At 40.4% G+C, this 12,439-nt stretch overlaps 1 protein-coding gene across 1 annotated transcript in view; it reads right to left on the reverse strand.

Annotated features, from left to right (window-relative positions):
- The window catches only part of ILDR1 (immunoglobulin-like domain containing receptor 1), a 56,639-nt gene extending 45,505 nt beyond the window's left edge, over positions 1-11,134 (reverse strand). The window contains exon 1 of the mRNA XM_006869418.1: positions 11,080-11,134. Within this exon, the coding sequence (XP_006869480.1) occupies positions 11,080-11,134 (55 nt within the window). The remainder of the gene's footprint in view (positions 1-11,079) is intronic.
- Positions 11,135-12,439: the final 1,305 nt, after the last annotated feature.

Genomic DNA, 12,439 nt, shown 5'->3' on the forward strand with positions numbered 1-12,439 from the left:
TTTGATTGACAGCTTTGCTGGGTAGAGGATTCTTGGTCGGAAGTTTTTTTCTTTCAGGGTTTTATATATGTCTCTCCATTGCCTTCTTGCCTGCATGGTTTCTGTTGAGAGATCTGAGCTTAATCTGATTTGCTTGCCTTTGTATGTTACACTTCTTTTTTCCCTAGCTGCTTTCAGGATTCTGTCCTTATCTTTGATTTTAGAGAGCTTCATTGGTATATGTCTTGGTGATTGTCTTTTAGGGTCTATCCTTCCTGGGGTTCATTAAGCTTCTCGAATGCTTATCTTTTCACTTTTCAAGATGTTAGGAAAATTTTCTTCCATAAGCTCTTCAACTATCTCCTCTGTGGACTTGTGTGATTCTTCCTGTTCCAGAATGCCAATAATTCTTAAGTTATTCCTCTTTATGTTGTCCAACATGAATCTTAGGCCTTCTTCAGATTTTTTTTTATCCTTTTCTGTGTTTACTCTTCTATCTTAGTAGCATTGAGAGAGTTATCTTCTAGCTCACTAGTTCTGGCTTCTATCTCTTCAATTCTGCTCCTTTGCCCTTTCAGTGTATTGTCCATTTCTGATATTCTATTATTAATCATTTGGACCTCTTTCTGTAGGTTTTGAATTGTTTCCAATGCTATATCTATCTTATTTGATTGTTACTGTAGTGCTTTCCTGACTTCTTCCTTATGTTTCTCAACTCCATTGGATAGTGTTTTGATACATTTTATAATCATTTTTCTGAATTCCTTCTCAGGCATTTTCAAAGCCTGCCCATTTTTCAGTATGGAGTGTAGGTCTACTTCCAGCTCATTTGCCTCAGTCACTTAATTTTGTTTCTGGACATGTGCTGATATGGTCATCTACTTCTGTTTTGGGGGCATATTCAGGAGTTATCTGTGGCCTTAATATTTAGATGGGTGTGTACTTTGGTATTTTTTATGCTTTCGGATTGCCTCCAAGTAGATGTGATCAGGAGATGGACTCCCCCTTTCACTCTTCTTTCAGAGAAATTTCAAGATTCCACTGTTAGTCATTGTGATGTTACTCAGGATTTAATTTTTGGCCTATTTCCTTTTTAGTCTGCCTGTCCCATTCCACAATTCTTGTTCAGACCTTTTTTCTAGTTATAAACAGTTCAGGGCCAGCTGTGGCCATTTGGTTTTAAGGGAAAACTGTCTCTTTAAATTTTGAGGAGATCTGTGTGCATGCATAGTAGAACACTCCGGGGGTAGAGGTGGTGTGTCCACTCACTTGGGCAGCCCTCTAGTCACCAGAATGGAGGTGCACCGACAGCAAGAGACCAATGAACAGATACCAAAAAAAAGAATGTCCACATCTTTATCTTTGCAATTCTGTCAGGCATCCATAGCTGCTCTGATCCTTCCCTTGCTTGGTCTCACCCAAGATGGTGGCTCCTGGACAAGCTGAGTGTCTTGAATTAGAAAGCAATGGATTTCTTGCTTCTGCTACAAATTCCACTAGCTGTAAGCTTTCCAACCTTCTAAATATTTCTTTATACTTGGTTCAGTGTTCTGGCACCATCCTCTGAGCCTGCTTGGTCCGGTATTCTGTGTTGTTGCTGATGGAGCTCCTCACTGCACTTCCACCCTCTCCGCCATCTTGTTTGTTCTCCCATATAGATATTTTGTATATTTATTTACTCATTCTGTGTTCCCTTGGTCATATCAGACCCACAGTGACACAATAGGGCACAGCAGAACTGCTCCATAGGGTTTCCAAGGCTGTAAATCTTTACAGGAGCAGACAGTCTCATCTTTTCTCTTACAAAGCAGCTAATGGGTTAAAACTGCCAACCTTGTAGTTAGTAGTCCAACACTTAATTCACTAAGCCACCAGGGCTCTCAGTATCAGGTTAGGCAAGATGTTTTATGGCTTTAGAATATACTATCCATGCAGAATAGGACTTTAAGTGAAAACCTTTAAAAAAAAAAAATAACAACTAAGAACTGGTTTTGGAGCACTTCTTTTCAATGATGGGTTCTGCTGGGAGGGGGCATTAGAGGGGATCCTGATCTATCCTGGGTACTTCTGCTCCAGTAAGCAGGTTAACCAAAAGCACATAAGTTCAATCCTATCAGAGTTTATGTCTGAGCAAGCTATCTCCCCAAGTATATTTGCCATCAGTACTTGTAATCTTATCTTAGATAACAGTGCAAATATGAGAAGAATTGAGGGGAAGAGGTGCTGGCAGTGAATAATGAACAAGAAGCAGGAAGAGGCTTAGAGAAGGAGAGGAGGCTCACAGCAGTTATGTGCATGGTGGGGTGGTGGGGTGGTAGGGGAATCCCATCTAGGTATTGCATGTTTAACACAGGTCTAAAAGTCCTGGTGTGGCGCTGTGGGTTAATGCACTGGATTACAAGATCAGTTTGAACCACAAGGTTAGCTTTTCAAGCTCACCAGCCACTCCTTGGAAACCCTATATAGGGTTGCTATGAGTCGGAACTTACTCAGCAGCACTTAATAACAACAACAACAAAGTGTGTGTTACTCAACAGTGCTAGACTCCAAGTGGTGGTGAGCACGTGATTACTCTGGGAAAGAAATTGACATACTGAGCACTTGCTATATTGGTAGCTTGGTATTGGATCTAACATTATATCATTTAATCTTTGCAAAAACAAAAACACCCCATGAGATAAGCTTTATTTTATCTGAATTGTATGAATGTTTAAATCAGGGATGTTTAAATCAAGTATTTAACTTAATTAAAGTCACGCAACTAGATTTAAACTTTTTTTTTTTTTTTTTCCACTGTCATTGAGATCAAACCATTAGAATATATAAGGTTTTAATTGGTGGAATTTTCAGAAGTACATTGCTAGACCCTTCTTCCTAGGCTGTCTTAGTCTGGCAGCTCAATAACAACATGTATCATAGCAACATGCAAGCTTCCGTGTTGGTGGAGTGTAGCTGTGCTTCAGGTGCATTGGCCAAAATTTGAACCTAGATCTCCCACAAGGAATGCAAAACTATCACCACCATCCTCTAGATTTAAAGTTGGTGTTATTGTTAGTTGCAGTAGAGTCCAACTCACGGTAACCCCATGTAGGCAGAATAAAACTGTTCCATTGGAATTTCAAGCCTATGACCTTTCTGAAGTAGAGCATCAGACCTTACTTTCAAGGTCCTTCTGGAAAGATTTGAACTGCCAACCTTTCAGTTACTAGTCCAGTGCTTAGTTATTCATGCCACCCAGGGACTATGATTTCAATGTAGACCTCTAAAATTTCAAAGCCTACATTGTATTCACTGTCCCAACCTGCTTTCTGGGTATATTTTCTAAATGGTAGAGGTTTAACCCATTAAGAATATTCATAGATTTAAGGGGTATTCACAAAATTATTTCAACCATTTTTGATGGAAATAGTTTTTTTTCTTTCTTAACATAAGATAAATTAAAATAATGCATTTCAAACAATAGAGAAGGGTGTAAAGTAAAAAGTTCTTCCTTCCTTGTTATCAATTCCACTGTCCAGAGGTAACCACTGTTGACAATTTGGTATGTACCCTTCCACATCTTTTCCTATGCTTGATTTTTTAATAAGTTACATCATGTGCAATTAGTGCTTTATTATTATATCCATATACATAGATGTTTGTTTGTTTGTTTGTTTTCCAGTGACTCGATTAGTTTTTAAGGATATTGTAGCAAAGTACAAAAAATTGGGTGACTTCTAAGAACAGAAATTTATTGTCTCATAGTTGTGGAGTCTAGGAGTCTGAATTCAAGGTGTCAGCAGGGTCATATCTCTGCAAATACTATAGGGGAAGAGCCTTCCTTGGCTCTTTTAGTGTCTGGAAACCCTTGACTCACAGCTATAGCTCTATCATTGACTGTATCATTGTCATATGGCTAGGTCTTTCTTTATTTCTCTGTGTCTCTGTCATAAGGACATTGGTCAGAAGGAATCAGGGCTCATTCTATTCCAGTATGATCTCTTATTAATTTAACATCTCCAAAGACCCTGTTTTTAAGTAAGGTCACATTCATAGGTGTTGTATACCATCAAATAGATTCTGTATACCATCAAAGGCCCCATGTGGCAGAGTAGAGCTATCTCATAGGATTTCCTAGGCTGGAATCCTGGTACGGCACTGTGGATTAATGTGCTGGACTGCAAAGTTGGTTTGAATCGTAAGGTCGGTGGTTCAAGCTGACCAGTCGCTCCTCAGAAACACTATAGAGGGTCGCTATGGGTTAGAACCAACTCGACAGCACTTAACAGTAACAACAACAACAAATCCTTATGGGGGAGTCCTGGTGTGATTCTACAGAATAAGTGCAGGACCACAAGGTTGGTTTGAACCACAAGGTCGGTGGTTCAAACTCAGGTCGGTGATTCAAAGTCATCAGTCACTCCTTGGAAACCCTATACTGGGTCACTATGAGTCAGAACTGACTCTAGATGACACCTAACAGCAACAATCTTTATGGGAACCAATGCATTTGAACCATAGAAGAATCAATGCTTTTGAATTACAATGTTGGAGAAGAATATGAAAAGTACCATGGAGTGCCAGAAGAACAAACAAATCTGTATTGAAAGAAGTACAGCCAGAATGCTCCTCAGCAACCAGGATGGTAAGACTTCCTCTCTCACGCTTCAGACATGTTATCAGGAGAGACCAGACCCCACAGAAGGGCATCATACCGGGTAAAGTGGAAGGTCAGTGAAGGAGAGGGAAATCCCTAATGAGATGGACTGACAGTAGCAACAGCAATGGGCTGAAGCATAACAATAATTGTGAGGCTGGTGCAGACGGGCAGTGTTTTGTCCTGTTATGAGTAAGGTCACTAGGAGTTAGAATCGACTCAGTGGCACCTAATAACAATAACAGCAACTCACTAAGCTGATGGGTTCACTGTACCGACCTTTCGCCATTGTGAAAGGTTAGCAGTAGAGTGTTTAAACATTTTGCCACTAGGGCTCTTTGTCTCATAGGTTCCAGGGGTTAAAATTTCAGCATATCTTTTTGGAAAATACAATTCATTCCATCACAGTTGTTGTCGTTAGGTGCCATCGAGTCAGTACCAACTCATAGTGACCCTATGCACAACAAAACAAAACACTGCCCAGTCCTGGGCCAACTTCACAATTGTTGGCATGCTTGAGCCCATTGATGCTGCCACTTTGCCAATCCATCTCACTAGGGGTCTTCCTGTTTTTCTGTATTGAAACTCACTACATAGATGAACCGTAATGGGTAAACTATATTTACCTATTTTCCTAATGATGGATATTTAGACTGCTTTTTGATTTCTCAATTCAACATGCAATGCTGAAATGAATCATCTGTATTTAAGTGTTTTTTCAAGTGCATACTTTTATTCTGGCAGGACATATTTCTCAAAGTGAGACTCCCAAGTCAAAGAGAATAAGTCTCCTATATTTTAACAGAAAAGAAGCTCTGGTAGCATCGTGGTTACGAGTTGGGCTGCTAATCGCAAGGTCAGCAGTTTGAAACTACCAGCTGCTCTGCAGGAGAAAGATGAGGCTTTCTACTCCGATAAAGATTTACAACAGCCTCAGAAACCCTACACAGGGTTGCGATGAATCGGAACTGACTCCATGATATACCACCACCACCATTTTAACAGAGACTTTAGGAAAGAAATTTATATTCCCATGAACCACGTTTGGCAGTCCCATGTTTCACCACAACCTTTCCAATAGGGGAAAATATAAACCTTTCAAAAAATTTTGATAATCTACTAGGTAAAAAAAAAAAAATAGCCACTCAGGTGGTTTTAACTTGATGCTCCTTTGGTTATTAGAAGGAGAAGACAACAAGACCTGATTATGGTACAGATGCTCGGGGGGGTTTCCAAAGTCAGTCACCCAGGTTAGTGACTCATGCCTATCCCCATACACTAATCTCAGAGCACATGTAAATTTGGGCCTCACCAAAATGACAAATTTCTATATATCATGAATCATCAAGGGTCATTCATTCATTTATTTTATTGAGTACTTACTATGAGCCAAGAACTCTTCTGGTAGTGAACAAGAGAGATTTGGTTTTTATACTCTTAGAACCTACACCCTGCAGGTGAGTCAGACAGTAAATGAGTAAACACAGCCAAGTTTCTTGTTTCTTTTTAAACATTGCGCAGAACTGTTAAAACTTTGAATGTTAAATCTTACTATGATATAATAAAAGACTAGACAGAACCACATATCCAAATGTCCTTAATATCTCTTCTTGGCTATTTCAAATTCTAAATCAAATGCCAATTATTATCTTTCCATAAAACTTGGTTCTCTTCCCATGTTTCCTACCTCACTGAATGGGCAAGACTGGGAACTAGGAATCATCACAATCACCTCTCTCTCCCTTACTTTCCAAATACAATCTATTATCAACTTGGGTTTATTTATTTCCTAAGTATTTCTGGGATCGTTCTTTCTCTCTCTCCATCTTCACCCACTCTAGTACAAGCTACCCTCATTTCCAATAGGACATTGCAAAGGCTCAACTGGAACCTGCATACATTCAGGCTTCCACCATGTGGATTCCATACTAGTCAGAGTGAGCCTTCCAAAGTATAAATCTTCTACTATTCCTTCTTCAAGACCTTCAGCAGCTTTCTGTTACTCTTAAGATAAGCATAAAACCTTCCACTGAGACCCATTTTTTGTTGTTGTTAAGTGTCATCAAGTTGGTTCTGACTCAGCAACCCTGTGTAGAATTTCGAGGAGCAACTGGTGGGTGTGGACACAATGACATTCTTCCCATTCCTCATACTTACTGAGCTCCTATCCAGTGGTTGTGCACATGCTATATCTTTGATTTGGAATAATCATTCCTCAGCTCTCGGTTCAAGCATCACTTCCTCAGGGAGGACCTCTATTTTATGTGCTCATTATACGTTGTATTTCTTTCATGTCCCTATTACAGTTGTAGTTCTACACTTGCTTTTGTGGTTATTTAGATAACGTCCATCTCCCCTCTACACCATCAACCCAGGTCTATTTTTGTTTGCCAGCACAAAGTATTGCACATGGTGGTGGTGGTTGTATGCCATTGAGTCAGTTCTGATTCATAGCAAGACACAGTATAGGGTTTCTGAAGCTGTGGATCTTAACGGAAACAGAAAGCCTCATCTTTCTCCCAAGGAGGAGCTGGTAGATTCAAACTGCTGACCTTGCAGTTAGCAGCCCAACATGTAACCCACTACACTGTTGTTGTTGTTGTTAAGTGCCATCGAGTCGGTTCCGACCCATAGCGACCCTGTACAGGGTTTCCGAGGGTGTAAATCTTTACGGGAGTAGAAAGCCTGATCTTTCTCCCGCGGAGCAGCTGGTAGTTTCGAACCGCTGACCTTAAGGTTCGCAGCCCGATTCGTAACCACTACGCTACCAGAGCACTACACTAGCAGGGCTCATTAAACCTTGCACATTGTGCACAATAAATATTTGCTGAATTACAGAACAAATAAATTCTTGTAAAACAGGATAAGCTGCTTGGGAAATTTCTAAGTGCTCTAAAAATTTAGAGGGAAAAATCTAAAAGTAGTCAATGTAATAGGGCCAGACAAAAAGTAAGACGAAGAGCATGTATTGAGTGAAAGCATGGCCCACATCAGGGGAAAGGCTACCCAAGTTAATGAGGTCAGAATTAGCAGGATTAACAAGACCTGAATTCTAAACAAAGAGCTTTAACCCATTTTAGAAGGCCCTGGGAGGTCGTGGGGCTTCTTGGATGAAGGATTAGAAAGAAGGTGGAAAGATTAGCATAGATAGGTTAACCCATCAGCTGGGTAGAGGACTGTTAGAAGTAGACAGAAAATAGCCAGTCTAGAGGCAAACAGATGGTTAAGATGCTTAATGTAGGTGACTGCAAAATGTGTCACCTGGAATGAAAAAGAAGGGGCAGATACTGGTACTAAGCAAGAGAGTTTGGTGATTAACTGGGAATGAAGAATGAAGGTGTCAAACTTGCTTTCCTCTGACCCCACCTTACCACGGGATGTGCAGATTGTTAGAGCCAGATATAAAGACTGGAGAAGAACAAGACATGCTCTGTATTCCCTATTCTTAAAATACACTTTATTCTCCTTCAAGGACTTGCAAAAATGAGACAAATTATTATGCTGAAAGAAAGCCAAGAGTGCTGCACAATAATTATCCAACATCACATTCCACTTCATTGTTGTTGGGTGAGTTGCTTCTTAATTAGCATTTAGTTAAGATACCCAGGAGGCAATCATTCTTTCTGCATTTATTTCTGAGTATCAGATTAAGCTAAAGTAAACAAACCTTCTCCATGGTATGAAATAGGCAATAGAGCAGTGAACTAAGGATAAGTGAACCAAGTTCTGGTCTCAGCACTCAAACTAACTTCCTTGTGCCAACCTAAGTTCATGACTTCCCTGAACCCAGGTTTTTTCATCTGTAAACTGGCCAGGGAGGGACAGCAGGAACCAGGAGTGAATTCTGCCGGTGTCTAGCTGAGCACTGAGATTTTAGGGAAGTATTTCTGGAACCAACATAGTGTCAAGGAAGAAGTTAAGTGGCTAATTTCCCATTGACCATCCAAACTCCATTCATCTTGAGATGGTTCATTCAGGTATTGTTAGGTGCCGTTCAGTTGGTACCAACTAATAGCGACCAACAACAGAACGAAACATAGCCTAATCCTGCACCAACCTCACAATTGTTGGTACACTTGAGCTAATTGCTGCTGTCACTGTGCCAATCCATCTCATTGGGGGTCTTCCTCTTTTTCACTGACCCTGTACTTTGTCAAGCATGTCTTTTCCAGGGACTGGTCCCTCCTGATAATATGTTGAAATACAAGAGACGAAGTCTGACCCTCCTGGCTTCTAAGGAGCATTCTGGGGCTGTACTTCTTCCGACACATATATGTTTGTTCTTCTGTCAATCCATGGTCCTTTTAATATTCTCCTCCACAACATAACTCAAATGTATCAATTCTTCAATGGTCTTACTTATTCGTTGTCCAACTTTCACATGCATAGGAGGTTATTGAAAATACCATGGCTTCGGTCAGGGGCACCTTAGTCCTCAAACTGACATCTTTGCTCTTCAACACTTTAAAAAGGTCTTGTGCAGCAGATTTGCCTAATGCAATATGTCACTTGATTTCTTGACTGCTGCTTCCATGAGTGTTGATGGTTGATCTGAGCAAAATGAAGTCTCTGACAACTTAAATCTTTTCTCCATTTAGCTTGATGTTATTTATTAGCCCAGTGGTTAGGATTTTTGTTTTTCTTTACATGGAGGTACAACCCACACTGAAGGCTGTGGCCTTTGACTTCTTTAGTAAATATTTTAAGTCCTCTTCGCTTTCAGCAAGTAAGGTTGTATTACCTGCATATCACAGGTTGTGAACGAGTCTTCCTCCAATTCTGATACCACATTCTTCTTCAGATAATCTAGCTTCTCTAATTATTTGTTTAGCATACAGATTGAATAAGTATGATGAAAGAATACAACCCTGGTGCACACCTTTCTTAATTTTAAACCACTGAGTGTTCTGGTGTGGTACTGTGAGTTAATACGCTGGACTGCAAGGTCGGCAGTTCAAGCTCACCAACCGTTCCTTGGAAGCCCTATACAGGATTGCTATGAGTCATAATCAACTCGATGGCACTTAACAACAACAGTGTTCCCTTGTTCTGTTCGAACAACTGACTCTTGGTCTATCTACAGGTTCCTTATAAACACAATTAAGTGTTCCAGAACATTCATTCTCCACAATGCTGTCCATAGCTTGTCATGATCCATACAATAGAAAGTTTTTGCTTAGTCAATAAAGTACAGGTAAACATCTTTCTGGTATTCTCCGTTTTACTGTATTGCACTCTATATCAGCAGTCTTAATAAAATTGTAACAGGTCTTCAGTATGATCATGTCTCCAGTCTCCTCTTCCCAAACACATACCATGTAAAAATGATAGGTCTAGCTGCTTTCTACATAATCCTGGTATGGCTCTGTATGATAAGCATTGGACTGCTAGCCAAAAGGCCAGCAGTTCAAACCCACCAGTCGCTCCTTGGAAACCCAATAGAGGGGTCACTCTGTGTCAGAACCAACTTGACAGCAGTAACAACAACTACAATAGATGTTTTGTAAGAATCTTGCCCCTTAAAAATCTGCTGTCTGATTTCTCAAAAGAGGATATTACAGATCGATAGCTGAGTGAACCTGAAAGCTAGCACCACTCTATGACCTTCCAAAAAAAAAAAAAAATCATAAACCATGTTGTAGACACTTAGACACTGCACTAGGTATTTCTTGATCTTACTTCAGCCAACAAAAAAATCCAAACCCACATTAAACACCTGATGTTTAATTAGCACCATTTCCCATGCAGACTCCCCAAAAACTAAATTGCTAAAATTGCTATTTCCCCTTTAAAGTGCTGGAGCCAAAAAAATTGAAATCTTAATCTCTCATATATGAAATGGAACACTGAAATCAGATGTTCACTTAAGGCTTTTACCATTAGCACTCTCTGGTTCTAAAATATGAATCTAGTTATTGGGCTTCCATTTAAAGCAGGACTTCAAACAAGTTCATTTGGGTTTTATCCCATGCTGAGAATTTGCAGTTCCACCTAATATATGTGGTGGCTATGTGCTGAACCAGAATGTATATTTTAACAAGATCCTCAGGTTTACCTGCTAGGATCATATTATAAACTCTCAGGAGTAAAACAAGTGCATTTCTAGGCCAACTTTAAAAGTATGTAAAAGATGAAAAGGAAAAAGTAACTAGGAATTTCAAGGGTGGTGTTTCTATCTCTCTCAATTAATTCCGTCGTAGAGACCAAGAAGTGCCTAGTGAGTGCAGGAGAGGAAGTTCAGACGCCCCGGGGTTTCTTTCTTAGTAGCACCTGTTTCCAAAGGGCATGGACTAACAAAAAAGGAAAAAAAACAGGTTCTCACAAACAGAAACTCGATCCAGTTCCCCGCACCTCTAGGCAAGGAGTGCAGCCCAGGCCTCGATTGCTCCGCCTCTGCAAGGCCGGGCAACAATGGCTTCCGGTCTCATTGGGCCCAGGGTGAGTCCCCTTTTCCCACGGCTCACCTGCTGGGAGCCAGGTGACAAGCAGCAGCCACGGTGCCGGCAGCTCAGGACCCATGCCAGCTCCTCTCAATCCTCCTTCAGCTCAGGGGCTTCATTAGCTGCCACTCAAGACGCATCACTTCTCTAAGGAATCCCTCCAGTTTCCCTGCACGCAGAGTAGCTCAGCAAGAGGCTCAGCTCAGGTCCCCCGCCAGGTGAGCCTGGCTCATCCTTACCTTGGCCGTCCTTGCGGCTCCGCCTCCTGCCAAGCTGCTCCGTTTCCTGCTCCGCCCTCTATCCTGCCTCCCATTGTCCCCTCTGCAGGCCAGGTAATTCTCCTCCTCACTAAAAAATGGTTTCCTGCCACTCACCTTGAAAAGTTAGCATTTTCTTACAGTTCTTGGAAAATCTCAGCCTCAGGCACAGCTACAGAAATAGTCAAGCACTGAAATTGTACTTTTGTCCAAACATCAGAATACTCATCTTTTAGGTAACTTTACCAAAATATTAGCTCAAAAATACAGAAGTCAAGTTCATTAATCGTTTAACAGGTAAACCACTATATGAAAATTACTACTGCACTTTCCTTTCTTTCTAGAATGTGCTCTAGAGTCTAGAATGTGCTCAGTCACACACATACATCCCACAACCATCACCGGCTTATTTTCTTTCTACACTCCGCCCAGCAAGGGCACACATGGGTTTTTCGACCTGTGGAAGTCTCAAATCGGAAAGTGTTAAACTGATCTATCCTAGTTGGCGATCTGTTCACCTGTGCCCCACTTCAAGTTACATTCAGGAAACGGGCCATACCTGCCAAATGTTACACATGACTGCCTACCCTGTCCACATTTTGTCCCGTTTGCTTGCCTGAATTATGTGGATATAAGTTTCTAGGAGTATTTCCTGAGTTATCCATTCTCTTATGTGAGCATTAAAACAACATTTTTTTATCTCTAAAAGTGAGATAAATATGAAGTTTATGCATAATGTCTATTCAAGTTTTTCAGAAACTACAGATGTAGATGTGAACTAAATAAATAGACTTTAAATTCCACAATTATAAAAGTAACATATGCTCCTCATAGGAAAATTGTTTAAAAATATAAGCTAATGAAATTAATAAAAAGTCACAAAAGACTTTTGTTTATAAAAAGGTGCTAGAAATTTTCATTTAGTGGTAGAGATGTCTCTCATTTGGTTAAGAAGCCATATTAGTATTTCCTTTTATGTTTTTCAACTAACATTGGACAGCAGGCATATAACATAATGTCAAAATTTTATTAATCTGGTCCCTCTTGACAATATGTCCAAAATATGAGAGACAAAGTCTGGCCATCCTGACTTCCAGGGAGCACTCTAGCTGTGTTTCTTCCAACAC

The sequence above is a fragment of the Chrysochloris asiatica genome, unplaced genomic scaffold (genome assembly GCF_000296735.1).
Source record: "Chrysochloris asiatica unplaced genomic scaffold, ChrAsi1.0 scaffold00130, whole genome shotgun sequence".
In the NCBI taxonomy this organism is placed as follows: domain Eukaryota; kingdom Metazoa; phylum Chordata; class Mammalia; order Afrosoricida; family Chrysochloridae; genus Chrysochloris; species Chrysochloris asiatica.